This window comes from Ovis canadensis, chromosome 4, assembly GCF_042477335.2.
Source record: "Ovis canadensis isolate MfBH-ARS-UI-01 breed Bighorn chromosome 4, ARS-UI_OviCan_v2, whole genome shotgun sequence".
Classification (NCBI taxonomy): Eukaryota; Metazoa; Chordata; class Mammalia; order Artiodactyla; family Bovidae; genus Ovis; species Ovis canadensis.
This window is the reverse complement of record NC_091248.1, coordinates 59,200,489-59,220,629: the sequence shown is the minus strand read 5'-3', so window position 1 is coordinate 59,220,629 and position 20,141 is coordinate 59,200,489. Positions and strand designations below refer to the sequence as shown.

Sequence of the window (20,141 nt, the reverse complement as noted above, 5' to 3'; positions counted from 1 at the left end):
AGCAGAAGTCAATTACATTTACACTGGTCCGTGGTTGTCAGAATGTGGTCCAGGGAGCACCTGCTTCAGAACCATCCTTGTCAGCCCTTAAAGCACATACTTAAATGTCAGATGCTTCTGTTGCTCTACTGCAGCACTGCTGAGTTGTGAATAATTAAAAAGGCCATGCAATTATACTAAGTGTTGATTAGATACACTTATTACAAACATGAGGCTGGGTGACCAACTTCATAGATATATTAGGCTATGCTTATTTTTTTTATTTTTTGTTTATTTATTTTTTAGGCTATGCTTTTTAGAAGTAAACAAACATTATATTGTAGATATCCATAATCACACTATATATAGATGAAAAAATTGAGGCTCTGGGAGGTTAAGTAACTTATCGGAGTCACAATTACTGCTGGTGTGTGAGAATGGGAGGAGCATGTTTACGGAGACTAGGGTACTCACTTGGTTGGCTGAAAAGGCTGCATTGTTACCCAGGGTGACCAAAGCTCGTTCGATAATGATAGGATCCTCAGTTGATTCAAGCAGGTAAAGGAGTTTCTGAACTTGTTCAGCATTCAGGGTGTCATCATATGATCCACTGGTTAAGTCTTCTACAGAAGAATAAAGTTATTTAAAGTTCATTTAAAATCCATATAAGACTTAAAGAGAAAATCCTGAATCATATTCTGATACCAAGCACAGTTTTGAGCACTTTATATACCTTAACTCATTTAATCGTCAAGTGATCTTCTTAGAAGAAGATACTATTATGATTCTCAATTTACAGATGGAATACTGAGCCTTATAGGTATTAAGAAATTAGCCGATGGTCTTGGTACTTCTCTTTTCTTTTAGTAAGGCACTGTGTGCCAACAGCATTTTCTGTTTCTTCTTTCTAAAAATCAGGTACACCCATCCAGTGGAACACTTCCCACAGGCATAGCTTCATTAAGAAAAGGAATTTGCATTTGGGAGAACTGCTCCGATCAGAGGCCAGAGGAAAAGCTATGCGAGGGACCCAATCATGCTGCTAGTGAGGTGCTTTTGTTCAGTTTCTATGAGCAACGATGACGACTGTGATGCTAGAAGAACAGTCCAACTGGGGGGGATGACAGAAACTGTCATTCTAAGGGAAAGAATGAGCAGTCAAATGCTGGATCTGCTCAGGAAGTTTTGAAGTTTAAAGCTTGGACCTTTTAAAAAATCCTCTTTACAGAAATCTCCACAGGAAAACAGAAACCATTTGCATAATGCAGCCATTGTGTTATAAACATAGAACATGATTCTTCTCAAATTAAGCTATGAATACAGGTCAGAGACAGCACAAGTATCCACAATACACTGCCCTCCATGGAGCTGGGTGGGGGGTTGCAGTTTACAATAGGTGCTGCTGTATGACACCATAGCTGTGCTCATCTATATGCTGATGACTCCTCAATCCTAATCCCCAAGATAGAACTCTATTTCTGGAGCCTAAATTATATAAATCAACTTACTAACAGGCACTTCAATTTAGATACCTTAAAGACACCTCAAACTAACTGTACTCTATCCTGAATACATCGCCCTCCCACACAAATCTACTAGGCTTCAAAATCTCTACCTCACTGAATGAGACCACTGTCTACCTGGTTTCCCAAACCAAGGGCATCTTTGCTTTATACTTCTCTCTCACCACCCACGATAATTCATCAAATCCTAAAAAATAAAACGTGTCTCAAATTATTAAATTTATCATCTTTGGATACTGGGATTACAAATGACTTATTTTCTACCCCATGCTCATGAGGTCTTTCTTGTATGTTTTTCTTTTTCTTTTTTTACAAGAAACACATACTATTATATTAAAACAGAATACATTGCTTAAAGAGGAATCATCGACAAATCTGAGGTAAATGGACAAGCTTAGATTATGAGAACCAATAGGTGATCTGGCGTCCTGAAGAAGCCAAATACAAATCAACCATTAGGAAAGTCTAAAAGCTAGAGAGGGAGCAGACTCTCACCCCCAGGCCTCACAGTCAGAGTCTCTGGACCGTGCCTTCACTCCCGAACCCACCACCCACCTCATTCACACCTTACACAATCATCTCACCCAAACGTATTTGAGAAGGTAAATGCAAGAATGATGAAAACACAGACGGTCATATGGGAAGACTTTTGGCGGTTCATCCAAAAATGTTTTTACACACAAGAAAACTGAGATCAGGATCATTTAAGGATTTGCCTAACGTAACACAGGAGTTAGTAGCAGAGACCAGAGAAACGAAAACACAAAGCTGCAGGCAACCACCTAACCTCTTTTGGGTCTTAGTTGTCTCACAATTTAAATAAGGCTGGTCAAACACTACAATGATTCTAAAAGTCCCTATGCAGCCCTGAAGTTGTGTAATTTTATAGATATACACATGGCATAAAAAGGATACATTTAACTCATAAAAAGGATACATTTAACTCAATCATACCTCCAAACTATTTCAAAGTCTATAACTTCCTCATACGTTTTCCCACAAACCATTAAAAAGTTTTATAAATACATAAATTATTAATGAATAGCCAAATGAAATTTTATAGAGAAAAGGGTTAAAGCATAGAATTTTCTCTTGAAAGAAGGAGGTGTAATGTGGTAGTTACAAATAAGCAAAGGTTAACTCTAGTTCAAATTCCAGCTAAGCTATTTACCAGCTGAGAGACACAACCTCTCCAAGCCTCAGTTTCTTCATCTATTCTGAGGGAGTTAACAGTGCAAAGAACAGGAAGACAAGAGAATGGGAAAGACTAGAGATCTCTTCAAAAAAAAAATTGGAGTTATCAAGGGAACATTTCATACAAGTATGGGCACAATCAAGAAGAGAAACAGTAAGGACCTAACAGAAGCAGAAAAGATTAAGAAGAGGTAGCAAGAATACACAGAAGAACTGTACAAAAAAGCTCTTAATGACCTGGATAACCATGATGGTGTGGTCACTCACCTAGAGCCAGACATCCTGGAGTGTGAAGTGAAGTGGAACTTAGGAAGCATTATTACAAATTAAGCTAGTGGAGGTGATGAAATTCCAGTGCAGCTATTTCAAATCCTAAAAGACGCTGCTGTTAAAATGCTGCACTCAATATGCCAGCAAATTTGGAAAACTCAGCAGTGGCCACAGGACTGGAAAAGGTTAGTTTTCATTCCAATTCCAAAGAAGGGCAGTATCAAAGAATGTTCAAACTACCAGACAACTACGCTTATTTTGCATGCTAATAAGCTTATACTCAAAATCCTTCAAGCCAGGCTTCAGCAGTACATGAATTGAGAACTTCCAGATGTACCCATTTCTAAAGCTGGAAAAGCAGAAGAACGAGAGATCATATTGCAAACATTCACTGGATCATAGAGAAAACATGAGAATTCAAAAAAAAACATCAAACTTTTGCTTCATTGACTACGATAAAACCTTTGGCTGTGCAGGATCACAACTGTGAAAAATTCTTAAAGAGATGGGAATACCAGACCACCTAACTGTCTCCTGAGAAACCTGTATTCAGGTCGAGAAGCAACAGTTAGAACCTTATATGGAACAATGGGCTGGTTCCAAATTGAGAAAGGAGTACAAAAAGGCTGTATACTGTCACCCTGTTTATTTAACTTCTATGCAGAGTACATCATGTGAAATGCCAGGCTGGATGAATCACAAACTGGAATTAAGATTGTCTGGAGAAATATCAACAACCTCAGATACACAGATGACACCACCCTTAGGGCAGAAAGCAACGAGGAACTAAAGAGTCTCTCGATGAGGGTGAAAGAAGAGAGTGAAAAACCTGGCTTAAAACTCAACATTCAAAAAACTAAGATCATGGCATTCAGTCCCATCACTTCATGGCAAATAGAAAAGGAAAAAGTAGAAGCAGTGACAGATTTTATTTTCTTGGGCTCCAAAATCACTGCAGATGGTGACTGCAGCCATGGAATTAAAAGACACTTGCTTCTTGGCAGGAAAGCTATAATAAACTTAGATAGCATATTAAAAAACAAAGAAATCACTTTGCCTACAAAGGTCTGTCTAGTCAAAGCTATGGTTTTTCTAGTAGTCATGTACAGATATGAGTGCTGGACCATAAAGAAGGATGAGTGCCAAAGAAATAATGCTTTTAAATTGCGGTGCTGCAGAAGACTCTTGAGAGTCTCTTGGACTGCAATAAGATCAAATCAGTTAATCCTAAAGGAAATCAACCCTGAATATTCATTGGAAGGATTGATGCTGAAGCTCCAATACTTTGGCCATCTGATGCAAAGAGTCGACTCATTAGAAAAGACCCTGATGCTGGGAAAGATTGAAAGCAAAAGAAGAGGGTGGCAGAGGATGAGATGGTTAAACAGCAACACCGACTCAATGGACATTAATCCGAGCAAACTCTGTGAGAGGGTGAACAGGGAAGGAAGCACAGAGTGCTGCAGGCCACACGGTTGCAAAGAGTCAGACGTGACTTAGTGACTGAATAACAACAGTGCCAACCTTAAAGCATTTTTATGTCTCTTGATACAAATCCAAGAGTGGAATTGCTGGATCATACGGTAGTCTCATTTTTAGTTTCATGAGGAAGTTCCATACTGTCTTTGACAGTGGCTGTACCAATTTACACTCTCACTAACGATGTATAATGATTCCCTTTTCTCACATCCTCACCAGCATCTGTTATTTGTGGCCTTTTTGATGACAGCCATTCTTGACAGGTGTGAGATGATATATCATTGTGGTTTTAATTGGCATCTCTCTAATAATTAGCAATGTTGAGTGCCCAATTAAGCAGGAGATGGGTTCAAATCAATAAAATTATAAATGAAAAAGAAGTTACAACTGACATCACAGAAATACAAAGGATCATAAGAGACCACTACAAGCAACTATATGCCAATAAAATGGACAACCTCTTGGAAAGGTACCATGTCCTGAGACTGAACCAGGAAGAAACAGAAAATATGAATAGACCAATCACAAGTACTGAAATTGCAACTGTGATTAAAAAGCTCCCAAGAAACAAAAGTCCAGGACCAGATGGCTTCATAAGCAAATTCTACCACGTGGGATTTATCCCAGGGATGCAAGGATTCCTCAACATACACAAATCAATCAATGTGATACACCACTTCAACAAACTGACTAATAAAAAACATTATGACCATCTCAATAGATGCAGAAAAAGCTTTTGACAAAATTCAACACCTGTTTGTGATTAAAAAAAAAAAAAACTCTCTAGAAAGGGGGCAGAGAGGAAAACTCCCCCACCCATATATATTTAGGATGGGCTAACTTATGTCTGACTCTTTGCAACCCCATGGACTACAGCCCACCCAGCTCCTCTGTCCATGGAATTTTCCAGGCGAGAATACTGGAGTAGGTTGCCATTTCCTACTCCAGGGGATTTTCCCGACCTAGCGATTGAACCTGCGCCTCTTCTGTCTCCTGAATTGGCAGGTGGATTCTTCACCACTGCACCACCTGGGAAGCCCAACCTAATAAAGGCCATATATGACAAATTCATAGTAAACATCATTCTCAATGGTGAAAACCAAAAGCATTTCCTTTAAGGCCAGGAACCAGACAAAGATATCCACTCTCACCACTATTACTTAACATAATTTTAAAAGGCATATCCATGGGCAATCAGAAAAGAAAAAGAAATAAAAGGAATCCAAAGAGGAAAAGAAGTAAAATTCACTGTTTGCCGATGACATGATACTATACTTTAAAATTCCTAAAGACGTTGCCAGAAAACTACTAAAGCTCATCAATGAACTTGGTTAAGTTGCAGGACACAAAATTGAAAAACAGAAATCTGTCACGTTTCTATACACTAGCAAAGAAAGATCAGAACAACAAATTAAGGAAAAAATCCCATTTGCCTTCACATCACAAAGAATAAAATACCAAGAAACAAAGTTACCTAAGGAGATAAAAGACCTGTACTTTGAAAAGTATAAGACTGATGAAAGATACTGAAGATGACACAAACAGATGGAAAGATAAACCATGTTCTTGGGTTGGACGAATCAGTATCATTGAAATGACTATACTAAGCCAAGCAATCTACCAATTAAATTCATTACCTATCAAACTACCAATGGCGTTTTTCACAGAATTAGAACAAGTTTTTTTTTTTTTTTTTTTTTTTTACAATTTGTATGGAAACAGAAAAGACTGCAAATAGTCAAACCAATCTTGAGAAAGAAAAATGGAGCGGCAGGCATCAGGTTTCCTGACTTCAGACTATACTACAATGTTAGAGTCGACAAAACAATGTTACTGGCACAAAAGCAGAAATACAGATCAACGGAACAGGATAAAACTCCAGAGGTAAACCCACGCACAGATGTGCTGTGCTTTGCTTAGTTGCTCAGTCATGTCTGACTCTTTGCAACTCCATGGACTGTGGCCCAGCAGACTCCTCAGTCGATGGGGATTCACCAGGCAAGAATACTGGAGCGGGATAACATGCCCTCCTTTGGGGATCTTTCCGACCCAGGGATCGAACCCAGGTCTCCCACATTGCACGCAGATTCTTTACCGTCTGAGCCACCAGGGAAGCCCCATGCACCAATGGTCAGCTACAAAAAAGGGGCAACAATGGACAATAGAGAAAACAGTCTCTTTAACATGGGGTGCTGGGCAAACTGGACAGCAACATGTTAAAGGATGAAATTAGAACACTCCCTAATACCATGCACAAAAATAAACTCAAAATCTAAATATAAGTCCAGATACTATAAAACCCCTAACAGGAAAATCTAGGTAGAATTCTCTCTTGATACCTATCGCAGCAATATTGCTTTTGAATCACCTCCTAGAGCGATGAAAGTAAAAACAAAAATAAAACCATCAAGAAAACAAGAAGACAACCCACAGGAGAAAATACTTGAAAACAAAGCAACTGACAAGGGGTTAGTCTTCAAAATATATGAACAGCTCATGCAGCTCATTATTTAAAAAAAGAAAAACCTAACCAGAAAAATGGGTGGAGGATCTAAATAGACATTTCTCCAAAGACATACAGATGGCTGAAAAGCACATGAAAAGATACTCAACATCACTAATTATTAGAGAAATACAAATCAAAACTACGTGGAAGTATCACCTCACACTTGTCAGAATGGCCATCATCAAAAAATCTACAAACAAAAGTGCTGCAGAGGGTTTGGAGAAAAGGGCCTCGTCCTATACACTGTTGGTGGGGATGTCAATCAATACAACCACTGTGGAGAACAGAATGGAAGTTCCTTAAAAAATGAAAAATACCGCTACCATATGATCTAGCAAGCCCACTCCTGGGTATATATCTGGAGAAAGTAATTCAAAAAGGTATGTGTACCCCACTGTTCACTGCAGCACCATTTATAATAGCCAAGACGTGGAAGTAACCAAAATGCCCATCCACAAAGGAACAGAAAAAGATGTGGTACGTATATATACAATGGAATATTACTTAGCTATGAAAGAGAATGAAATGATGCCATCTGCACTAACATTCCTTTGGGTGGACCCAGAGATGATCATTCTGAAACGTGTACAAGCCCGTGTCCTTGTCTTTTGAAGTAAAATGCTACTCAACAGTTAATGATTGGGAAATGGGAAGAAGAAGCAACAAGGAACAGCTGTTGGGCTAAGGAACTGGGAACAATTTAGACTATAATCCTGCCACATAGCAGGATCACCAAACTCCCAGTTCCTTGAAAGATACAGATAAAGGCCTGGCACACATTCCCTTTGTTTTTACAGAAAGCAGATGAAAACTGCTGACCACAAGAACACACATCCTAGACACTGCTCTTGCCAGAGCCAAGAAAATTTAAAAAAAAAAAAAATCAAACTTATGGTTACCAAAGGGGAAAGGCAGGGAGGAGGGATAAATTAGGAGACTGGGATTAACATATACACACTACTATATATAAAATAGATGCTCAACAACGATCTACTCTGTAGCACAGGGAACTCAATATTTTGTAATAACCTAGATAGGAAGAGAATCTGAAAGAGAAGGGATATGTGTATAACTGAATCACTTTGCTGTACACCTGAAACTAACACACACTGTAAATCAACTATACTCCAAAATAAAAAAAAAAAAAATTAAAAAACATCTTATTAAGCTGATTTGGTGGTGCTGAACTCAGCTTTTGCTTGTTTCTAAAATTCTCATTCTTTCCATCAAATCTGAGCAACAGCCTTGCCAAGTAGGTTTTCCCTTTTTACAACTTTAAATATATTGTCCCAGTTCCCTCTGGTCTGCAGAATTTGTGCTGAAAAGTTAGCTGACAGACATACTCGAATTCGCTTGCATGGAACTTGTTGCTTTTCCCTTGGAGCTTTTAATATTCTCTATCTTACTTTTTGCTATTTTAATTACAGTGTCTTGGTGTGACCCTCTTTCAGTTCAGTTCAGTTCCTCAGCTGCATCCGACTCTTTGCGACCCCATGAACCATAGCACACCAGGCCTCCCTGTCCACCACCAACTCCCGGAGTTTACCCAAACTCATGTCCATTGAGTCGGTGATGCCATCCAAGCATCTCATCCTCTCCCCTTCTCCTTCTACCCCCAATCTTTCTCAGCATCAGGGTCTTTTCAAATGAGTCAGTCAAATTAGGTTCGCACCAGGTGGCTAAAGTACTGGAGTTTCAGCTTCCACATCAGTCCTTCCAGTGAACACCCAGGACTGATCTCCTTTGGGTGATCCTGTTAAGAAGTCAGGATCTCTGCTTCCTGGACTTGGACATCTGTTTCCTTTCCCAGGTTAGAAGGGATTTCAACTATTATGTCTTCAAATATGTTCTTTGCCCCTTTCTCTTTTTCTCCTTCCAGGACACCATGATTGAGGGGTGCCCAACCTTCGGGACCCGATGCCGGATGATCTAGGTGAAGCTGATGTAATAACAGAAATAAAGTGCACAATAAATGCAGTGTGACTGAATTACCCCCAAACCACCACCTGCCCACTATTCATGGAGACATTGTCTTCTATGAAACTGGTCCCTGGTGCCAAAAAGTTTGGGGACTGCTGCCATAATGTGAACATTAGTGTCCTTAATGTTGTCCCAGAGGTCTCTCAAACTACTTTTTCCCCTGTTCAGCTTCAATAATTGCCACTATATTGTCTTCCAGCTCACTATTCTTCTTCTACTGTTGATTTTTTTTGTACTGTATTTTTAAAATCAGTCACTCTTTTTCAGCTCTGTTTGGGTCTTCTTTACATCTTCTAATTTGCTAAACTTTTTACTGTACTCACCCATTCTTCTCCCGAGTTCTTTAATCATCTTTATCATTATTCCAGACACTTTATTGGGCAGACTGCCTATCTCCACTTCATTTAGTCCTTCTGGGGTTTTATCTTGTTTCTTCTTTGGAATATGTTCCTTTGTCACATTTTTGCCTGATTCACTGTCTTTATTTCTATTTATCTGGTATGCTGGTTACGTTTTTTGACCTTGGAGAAACAGTCTTCTGTAGGAGACACCCTATGGGGTCCAACAGCGTACTCCTTCTGGTCACAGAGTTACCATCCCCAGGGGTGCTCCCTCCATGGGGGGCCTGGGTTCTTCTGCTGTGGAGGGCTGACTACTATGGTGGTCTGGCAGGTGTGGCGGGCCCTTCGTCCAGTTGGTTGCCAGGGCCATAAGAGAGCTGGCTGCAAAACTCTGGGAGTCCCAGGCCTAGCGCTGGCTCACTGGAGGGAAGGGCTTGGTTCTGGGATGAGTGACCACAGGGCTGGGGTTCCCAGATCGAACATTGGTCTTCTGGTAGGTGGAGTTGATTTCTGGGGTGGCTGGCTAAGAAGTCCAAAGTATCTGACAGCTGGTGGGTGGAGTTCAGGCCCAAAGCTACCGCTTGCTCACTTATGAGTGGATGCAGGGTCTTGGGGTTCCCAAAGTTGGTGTCAGCCCACTGGTGGGTGTCTGCTTGAATTTATAATAAAAATCACATTTCTTTTTCAGTAAAGAAATATAAGCCTTAAAAGTCTAAAAAGTTTAGAGGACGGTGATGATCAAATGTCCACCATTTCAACTGATTAGTTTTTGAATTGCTATTATATCGGTGAGGCAGTCAGGTATGTTATGTCCCAGTTCTCCACTTAGCTTTATGCTAATAAGACAGTGAAAGAATTTTAGGTTCAATAGTTCACCATCTCTTCAAGTAAACTGAGGAGACATTACAATCCTCAAAGAAAAGTGACTACCAAATAATAACATTATAGTAAAATAAATTTCAAGATAATTGTCACCATATAGAATCATTCCAATCAGGAACATAATATGTTTTGTCTCTTTATGGAGTCTATGTCCTTCATAAAAATTATCTTCGTATAGGCTTCTTGTTAGATGTGTTCCTAGTTTTTAAAGATTTTATAGCTATCATAAAATCTTTTCAATTATATTTTGAATTACTTACTTCTTATATACAAAAAGCTATAGGGTATATTTATCTTGCATTCAAATTACTTTATTCAACTCTTCTTGTTTCTAAAGTTATTCAGTTTACTCTCTTAGGCTTTTCCAAGTAAATCATTATGTAATTATACTTCTGCCTCCTTTCCAATATTCACCCAGTTTTTCCTTTCTTATCAAGCTGCCAAAGACTCCAGGACAATGCTGAATAACAGCTGTGGTATCAGGTGCCCTTCTGTTCTTTTTGCTTGTTTATTTTTGGCCATGCCATGTAGCATGTGGGATCTCAAAGCTCCCTGACCAGGGATCAAACCTGTGCCGCCTGCAGTGGAAGTGTGGTGCCTTAACCACTGGACCACCGGTAAAGTCCTACACTTCTCTTGTTCTTGAATTTAATAAGGATGCTAGCAGTGTTTCACCATGAAATAGAATGTTTGTTTTTAGTTTTTGATGGAGGTTCCCCAACAACTTAAGAATATTTCCTTCTATTTATTCCTAACTTGCTCTTTTTATTAGAAATAATGATATTCAAAGGTCTCTCTTTTTATTTCTTCTCAGCTATGCCACACACTTTGTGGGATCTTAGTTCCCTGACCAGGGATCGAATCCAGGTCCTAGACATTGAGAGTACAGAGCTCTAACCACTGGACCACCCGGGAATTCCCCTTCAAATATCTTTCTAATGCAACTTAAAAAAAATTGAAGTATAGCTGATTTACAAGGTTGAATCAAATGGCTTTCTAATTATGAGGTCATTATGTGCTTTTGCTTTTAATCTATTTATGCAAAAAATTACACCAATCTATTTCCCAACTTGGATCCTCCCTTTACGTCAGTTTGGTCCTGGAATATTATTACCTTAATCGTGTAATGGGTTTAATATGTTAGTATTTTATTTAGTATTTGTATATCTTTATTCACAACTGAGACAGATTTACAGTCTTTGCATGCTATTCTTGTCAGGTGGGGGATCAGGTTGTTGAATGAACTGGGACTATTTCCATCTCTTTCAAGCTCTCAAACAGTATTAACAGAACAGGAATTAAATTTTTCTTAAAGTTTAAGACAAACAAAAGACTACTTGGTTCTTGTTCAAGATAGTCACATAGGAAGATCTTGAACTCACCTCCTATGGGGACATACCAAATCTATAGCTACATATGAAACAATTTCCTGTAAACAAAATCTTGAACCTGAGTGATTCCCATACACTGGGCAAATGAGAAAACAACTCACTGGGAAGTGGGTAGGAAAGGCTGAGACACTGCCACCATCAACCCCACCCCTGGTTCAGGGACACACAGCTGGGAAGGAACTGACAACTCCCAGCTTCTCCCTGAGCAGCAAGGGGTTTAGGGTCCCCATCTTGTGTCCCAACTTTTAAGACTTCCGCCTGAGAGATGGGTCCCCCAAAACATCTAGCTTTGAAAGTTAACAGGGCTTGCATTCACAACACTCACAAGGCTATAGTGAATTCAGAGAGAGCAACCTAAAGGGTTTCTACAGAATCATCATGGCTAACCCCCAAGGACACAGTAGAGGCAAAAGACTGAAACCAACATTTTCAATGAAAGAAACCAAGAGCAAGGCTCTTTAGAGATGGGGGAACAGACAGGTGCCATCTTTGCATTCTCTCCCTGCCTTGCTGTAGGTCACTGGTATTTCCCAGAAAGGAGTTTGTGTATGCCTCTGGTTTGGGGCTGCCACCCAAGGGACACCCCTTGATCACCTGGCTCTGGTGGTCAGTGGGGCTTATGTTCACAGATTCAATAAGACAGTAGCAAACAAGGAAACGGTACTTAGCTGGCTGCCATTCTACAGCTTAGTAAAGAAGGTACAGACAGAAACACCCATCCCCCAGACTTTCCCCCAAAGAAGGATATTTGCATACTTTAAAAGTTGCTACCTTAGGGTCTGGCTTCCAACCAATCTTCACTTAGGGGTTTACTGAGAATCTCCTCTTGGGACACTGACAGCTCTTGGCACATCAAATACTAGGAGCTAATAAAAATAAAACAGGCTGTTTGGACAATCACAAGTTTTGAGAAACAGCTAAGAGCTGGGGCAAGGTTGAACAATAAGGTTCATCTCCTACACAGCACCTTCAAAATGGGAAAGGTGGTTGTTTCAATCTAATACATAGTGACCGACAGAGAATCAAGCCAAATGAAGAAACAGAGGAATATGTTCCAAAGGAAAGAAGAAATTAAAACATCAGAAAAAATCTAAACACAATGCAGATAAGTAATTTACCTGATAGAGAGTTCAAAGTACTGGTCATAAAGATGCATACCAAACTTGGGAGAATGAATGAACACAACAAGAGCTTCAACAGAGGGAAAGGAAATACAAAAAAAGACTAAATAAAAGTAAGAGTTTACTTATGGCTGATTCACAGTGTTGTATGGCAGAAACCAACACAACACTGAAAAACAATTATCTTCCAATTTAAAATAAAGTTTTAAAGAAGCCATAGAGCTATAGAAGAATACAATAAATAAACTGAAAAAGAAGCTAGAGGGGTTCAACAGCACACTAGATGAAGTAAAAAAAAGATCCTGGAACTCTAAATGCAGTGAAACTCATGCAATCTGAACAGAAAAATGAAAAAAGAAAAAAGAAAAAGTGAAGATAACATCAAGTGGATCAACATTTACCTTACAGGGATCCCAAAGGGGAGAAAGAGGCAGAATATTTATTTGAAGAAATAATGGATAAAAACTTCCCTAACCCGGGGAAGGAAAACCAGATCCATAAAGCAGAGAGTTACAAACAGGAGGAACACGAGAGAACCACAATACACATTATAATTAAAACACAAAAATTAAGAGACGAGGGGAGAATTTTAAAAGCAGTAAGAGAAAAACAACTTGTTACAGCCAAGGAAAACCCCCCATTAGAATATCAGCAGACTTTTCAGCAGAAACCTTGCAGGCCAGAAGGGAGGAGCATCATGTATTCAAAATGCTTAAAGAACTGTCAACTAAGAATACTGTATCCAGTAAAGCTGCCCTTCATAAATGAAGAAGAGATAAAGGATTTTCCAGACAAGCAAAACCTAAAGGAATTCAGCACCACCACACTGGCCTTTCGTGTGTGCTTAGTCACTAAGTCCTGTCCAACTCTTTGGGGCAGCCTGCCAGGCTCTTCTGTCCATGGGATTCTCCAGGCAAGAAGACTAGAGTGGACAGCCATTCCCTTCTCCAGGGGATCTTCCCAACCCAGGAATTTCAAACCAAGGTCTTTGTATTGAAGGCAAATTCTTTACCTTCTGAGCCACCAGGGAAGCCTTTGTTAGGGCATACACGAAATAAAAAGATGCAAACTGTGGCATCAAAAACACAAAAGCGTGTGTGTTGCACGTGGGGAGAGTAACAATGCAGAGCTTTAGAAGGCATACCTTTAAACTGACAGTTGTTATCAACTTAAAATAGACTGTTATAACCACTACATGAGAAAGGCGCTCAGTCGTGCTTGACTGTTTGCAACCTCATGGACTATACAGTCCATGGACATCTCCAGGCCAGAATACTGAAGTAGGAGCCTTTCCCTTCTCCAGGGGATCTTCCCAACCCAGAAACTGAATCCAGGTTTCTGGCACTGTAGATGGATTCTTTACCAGCTGAGTCACAAGGGAAGCCCAAGAGTACTGGAGTGGGTAGCTTTTCCCTTCTCCGGCGGATCTTCCTGACCCAGGAATCAAATCGGGGTTTCCTGCATTGCAGGTGGATTTGTTAGGTAGGTAGAATAGGGAAAATGAGTCCAAAATGGTGGTGGCTAAAAGACAAGGAAGGTCCGAAGACCAGAGTGAAGACTTCAGGTAGAACAAACAGCGCTCCTGGCTAAGCCCAATTTGCACAGGGCTGGCCCAGGTGGAGGAAAAAACATATAAGACGAGGAGCCAAAGCGCTTTCTCCCTCTTTTTCTCTCCCGCGTGCACGCGCTCTTTCTCTCTCCCTCCCTCTCTCTCTCTCTCCCCTCCGCACGCTCCTCCACTCTCTTTACTTTGAGTCTTTGGGTTGGCATGCCCTCACGCTTCGAGGATGGATTCTAATGCTATCTTCTAAATAAAACAGAGCTGTAACACTGATTTGCCTAAGAGCTATAACACGGTTTGTCCAAGACCCGAGAGCTGCGACGCGCCGAGGGCTTTAATGTCCGTCGCTCCAAATCTTTGTTGTGACAAGACAGGGAACCGAGGAACATACACTCACGTGACAGATTCTTTACCAACTGAGTTATCAGGGAAGCCCCATAACCACTGCAGGGAATTATCAGATCATAAAGGGAACTGGCTGCCAGAGGAGGCCTTACAAATAGCTGAGAAAAGAAGAGAAGCAAAAAGCAAAGGAGAAAAGGAAAGATATTCCCATTTGAAGGCAGAGTTCCAAAAAACAGCAAGGAGAGATAAGAAAGCCTTCCTCAGCAATCAATGCAAAGAAATAGAGGAAAACAACAGAATGGGAAAGACTAGAGATCTCTTCAAGAAAATTAGAGATACCAAGGGAACATTTCATGCAAAGATGGGCTCGATAAAGGACAGAAATGGTATGGACCTAACAGAAGCAGAAGATATTAAGAAGAGGTGGCAAGAATACACAGAAGAACTGTACAAAAAAGATCTTCATGACCGAGATAATCACAATGACGTGATCACTCTAGAGCCAAACATCCTGGAATGTGAACTCAAGTGGGCCTTAGAAAGCATCACTACAAACAAAGCTAGTGGAGGTGATGGAATTCCAGTGGAGCTATTTCAAATCCTGAAAGATGATGCTGTGGAAGTGCTGCACTCAATATGTCAGCAAACTTAAAATACTCAGCAGTGGCCACAGGACTGGAAAAGGTCAGTTTTCATTCCAATCCCAAAGAAAGGCAATGCCAAAGAATGCTCAAACTACCACACAATTGCACTCATCTCACATGCTAGTAAAGTAATGCTCAAAATTCTCCAAGCCAGGCTTTAGCAATACGGGAACCGCGAACTTCCAGATGTTCAAGGTGGATTTAGAAAAGGTACAGGAACCAGAGATCAAATTGCCAACATCTGCTGGATTATGGAAAAAAGCAAGAGAGTTCCAGAAAAACATCTATTTCTGCTTTATTGACTATGCCAAAGCCTTTGACTGTGTGGATCACAATAAACTGTGGAAAATTCTGAAAGAGATGGGAATACCAGACCACCTGACTTACCTCTTGAGAAATCTGTATGCAGGTCAGGAAGCAACAGTTAGAACTGGACATGAAACAACAGACTGGTTCCAAATAGGGAAAGGAGTATGTCAAGGGTCTAAATTGTCATCCTACTTATTTAACTTATATGCAGAGTACATCATGAGAAACGCTGGACTGGAAGAAGCACAAACTGGAATCAAGATTGCCAGGAGAAATATCAATAACCTCAGATATGCAGATGACACCACCCTCATGGCAGAAAGTGACGAGGAGCTAAAAAGCCTCTTGATGAAAGTGAAAGAGGAGAGTGAAAAAGTTGGCTTAAAGCTCAACATTCAGAAAATGAGGATCAGGGCATCTCATCTGGTCCCATCACTTCATGGGAAACAGATGTGGAAACAGTGTCAGACTTTAGTTTCTGGGCTCCAAAATCACTGCAGATGGTGACTGCAGCCATGAAATTAAAAGACACTTACTCCTTGGAAGAAAAGTTACGACCAACTTAGATAGCACATTGAAGAGCAGAGACATTACTTTGCCGACTAAGGTCCATCTAGTCAAGGCTATGGTTTTTCCAGTAGTCATGTATGGATGTGAGAGTTGGACTGTGAAGAAAGCTGAGCACCGAAGAATTGATGCTTTTGAACTGTGGTGTTGGAGAAGACTCTTGAGAGTCCCTTGGACTGCAAGGAGATCCAACCAGTCCGTTCTAAAGGAGACCAGTCCTAGGTGTTCATTGGAAGGACTGATGTTAAAGCTGAAACTCTAAGACTTTGGCCACCTCATGCGAAGAGTTGACTCATTGGATAAGACTCTGATGCTGGGAGGGATTGGGGGCAGGAGGAGAAGGGGACGACAGAGGATGAGATGGCTGGATGGCATCACCGACTCGATGCACATGAGTCTGGGTGAACTCCGGGAGTTGGTGATGGACAGGGAGGCCTGGCGTGCTGCGATTCATGGGGTCGCAGAGTCAGACACATTGAGTGACTGAACTAAACTGAACTGAAAGGAAAATAACAACAGAAGAAGAAAGGAACAAAGGAATTACCTTCTTTTGGGTTTTTTAGAAACTTCTTTACATTAGCACAATTGATTAAATTGTTGGATACTGGTGACAGATTCAACCTCCAGCCCCTCTCACCAGTCCAGAGGTCAGGGGAAAGTGAGACTGAATGTTCCATCCTTCTAATCACAAAGTTGGCTCCACTAACAATCAGTCCCCAACCTTTAATGCTTTCCAAAAGTCAACTCACCAACATTAAAAAATCACCTTTTCCACTCACATCACTTAGGAAATTCCAAGGGTTTTATTAGGAACCCTGTGCCAGAGACAGATATAAGACCAAATATTTGTTGTTGTCGTTTAGTCGCTAAGTTGTGTCTGACTCCTTTGCAATCCCATGGACTGTAGTCCACCAGCTCGCTCCATGGGATTTCCCAGGCAAGAATACTGGAGTGGGCTGCCACTTCCTTTTCCAGGAAATCTTACTGATCAAGAGGTTGAACCTGCATCTTCTGCTTGGCAGGCAGATTCTTTACCACAGAGCCACCTGGGAAGCCCAAAGACCAAATACACATTTCTTATCATAAATCACAATATTACAGAAACCATATGTTGTATACAAGAGATTCACTTCAGTTTTAAAGATTCAAACACAAGACTGAAGTGAAGGTATGAAAAAAGATATTCCAGGCAAATAGAAATAATAAAATAGCAGGGGCAGACATACTTATCAGACAAAACAGATTTTAAGACAAACACTGCAATAAGACATAAAGAAGGTCATCATATAATGATAAAGGATTTGAACCAACGAGAGCATATAACATATGTAAATGTTTATATACCTAACATAGGAGCACATAAATTAACAAACCTGAAGCGAGCAATCGGTGGCAATACAGTAACAGTAGCCGAATCAAAACCCTACTTTCATCAATGGATAGGTCATCAAGACAGAAAATCAGTGAGGAAACACTGGACTCACTATACCAAATGAACTTAATATTTACAGAACATTCCATTCAAAAACAGCAGAATACAAACTCTTCTCAATCACATGTGGAACATTCTCCAGGACAGTTTACATGTTAGGCTACAAAACAAGTCTTAATAAATTTAAGAAGACTGAAACAGTACTAAGAATGTTTTTTATGACCACAATGATATGGGCATTATCACCAGAGAAAAGATGGCAGAGTAAAAGGACATGTGCCCATCTTCTATGAGAACACCAAAAGAGCAACTAGCTGTTGAACAACCCCTGACAGGATATTGGAACTCACCAAAAAAAAAAAAAAAAAAAAGATATCCTGTGTCCAAGGACAAAGGTGAAGCTGCAATGAGCTGGTTGGAGGGATGTAATCACGTCAAAATCAAATCCCATACCTGCAGGTAGGCGACTCCCAAAATGGAGAATAATAACAAAGAAGTTCTCACACTGCTGCCAAAGTCCTAGGTCTCACCTCAGGGATGCTAACTGGGATCCAGCAAAGGGAACCCCCAGGGAAACTGACTTTGAAGGATAGCAGGATTTGATTATAGAACTTCCACAGGACTGGGGGAAAGAGAGACTCTTGGAGGGCACAAACAAAATCTTGTGCATGCCAGAAAGAAGCAGTGACCTCACAAGAGACTGTGTCAGACCTCCCTGTGAGTGCTTGAGGGTCTCCTGCAGAGGCATGGCCCAGAAGTGGCCTTGGTTGGAATTAGCCTCCCTCAGGGATAGGGTCACTGGCAGCAGCAGTCCAGGGAGGTGTGTGTTGGCATAAGTCCTTTTGGAAGGTTGCTAGTTAGCCCTACTGTAGAGACTGTAGACTCCAGAACTGGGTTGCCTCAGGACAAACAACTAACTCGGAGGAAGCACAGCCATATCCATCAGCAGAAAACTGAAATAAAGATTTAGCCAGCATGGGCCTACCCAGGAGAGCAAGAGCCAGTTCTCCCCACAGCTGGTCCCTCCCTCAGGAAGCTTACACAAGCCTCTTATCCTTAGCCATCAGAGGGCAAACAGAAGAAGCAAGAACTATAATCGAACACAGTTTTCAGAATGAAAACCACAATCACAGAAAGCTAATGAGAATGATTACACTGATCACAGGCTTGTCTAACTCAATGAAGCTATGAGCCATGCCATGCAGGGCCACCCCAGACAGATGGGTCATAGTGGAGAGTTCTCACAAACTGTGGTCCACTGGAGAAGGGAACGGCAAACCACTGCAGTATTCTTGCCTCAAGAATCCCATGAACAGTATGAAAAGTCAAAAAGATACAGCCCCCCACATCTGTAGGTGTCCAATATGCTACTGGGAAAGAAAGCAGAAATAGCTCCAGAAAGAACGAAGAGGCTGGGCCAAAGCAGAAACAATGCTCAGTTGTGGAAGTGTCTGGTGGTGAAAGTAAACTCTGAGTTATAAAGAACAGTATTGCATAGGAACCTGGAATGTTAGATCTATAAATCAAGGTAAATTGGATGTTGCCAAGCAGAAGGTGGCAAAAGTAAACATCGTGTTAGGAATCAATGAACTAAAATGCACAGGGATGGGCAAATTTAATTCAGATGACCATTATATCTACTACTGTGGGCAAGAATCCCTGAGAAGAAATGGAGTAGCCCTCATAGTCAACAAAAGAGTTCAAAATGCAGTACTTGGGTGCAATCTCAAAAAAGACAGAATGATCCCTGTTTGTTTCGAAGGCAAACCATTCAACAGCACAGTACCCAAGTCTATGCCCCAATCACTAATGCTGAAGAAGTTGATGTCAAAAGGTTCTATGAAGACCCACAAGACTTTCTAGAACTAACACCAAAAAAAGATGTCCTTTCATCATAGGGGATTGGAATGCAAAAGTAGGAAGTCGAAAGATACCTGGAGTAACAGGCAAGTTTGGCCTTGGGAGAACAAAATGAAGCAGGGCAAAGGCTAACAGAGCTTTGCCAAGAGAACACACTGGTCATAGCAAACACCCTCTTCCAACAACACAAGAGATGACTCTACACGTGGACATCACCAGATGGTCAACACTGAAATCAGACTGGTTATATCCTTTGCAGCCGAATATGGAGAAGCTCAGATAATCAGCTTCTTATTGTAAAATTCAAGTTTAAATTGAAGAAAATAGGGAAAACCACTAGACCATTCAAGTATGACCTATATCATATTCCTCATGATTATATAGTGGAGGTGATGAACAGATGCAAGGGATTAGATCTGGTAGACAGAGTGCCTGAACAACTATGGACAGAGGTTAGTAACATTGTACAGGAGGTGGTGACCAAACCATTCCCAAGAAAAGGAAATGCAAGAAGGCAAAGTGGTTGTCTGAGAAAACCTTACAAATAGCTGAGAAAACAAGAGAAAGGCAAAGGAGAAAGGAAAAGGTATATCCAACTGAATACAGAGTTCCAGAAAATAGCAAGGAGAGAGACAAAAGCCTTCTTAAGAGAATAATGCAAAGAAAGAGAGGAAAACAACAGAATGAGAAAGACTTGAGATCTCCTCAAGGAAACTGGGGATACCAAGGGAACATTTCTCGCAAAGATGGACCCAAT

General features: G+C 40.7%; 1 protein-coding gene across 1 annotated transcript in view; it reads right to left on the bottom strand.

The window, feature by feature from the left end:
- ARMC10 (armadillo repeat containing 10) overlaps positions 1-20,141 on the bottom strand; it is a 65,127-nt gene that overhangs the window by 35,886 nt on the left and 9,100 nt on the right. The window contains exon 2 of the mRNA XM_069587837.1: positions 454-602. Coding sequence (XP_069443938.1) covers positions 454-602 — 149 coding nt within the window. The remainder of the gene's footprint in view (positions 1-453; positions 603-20,141) is intronic.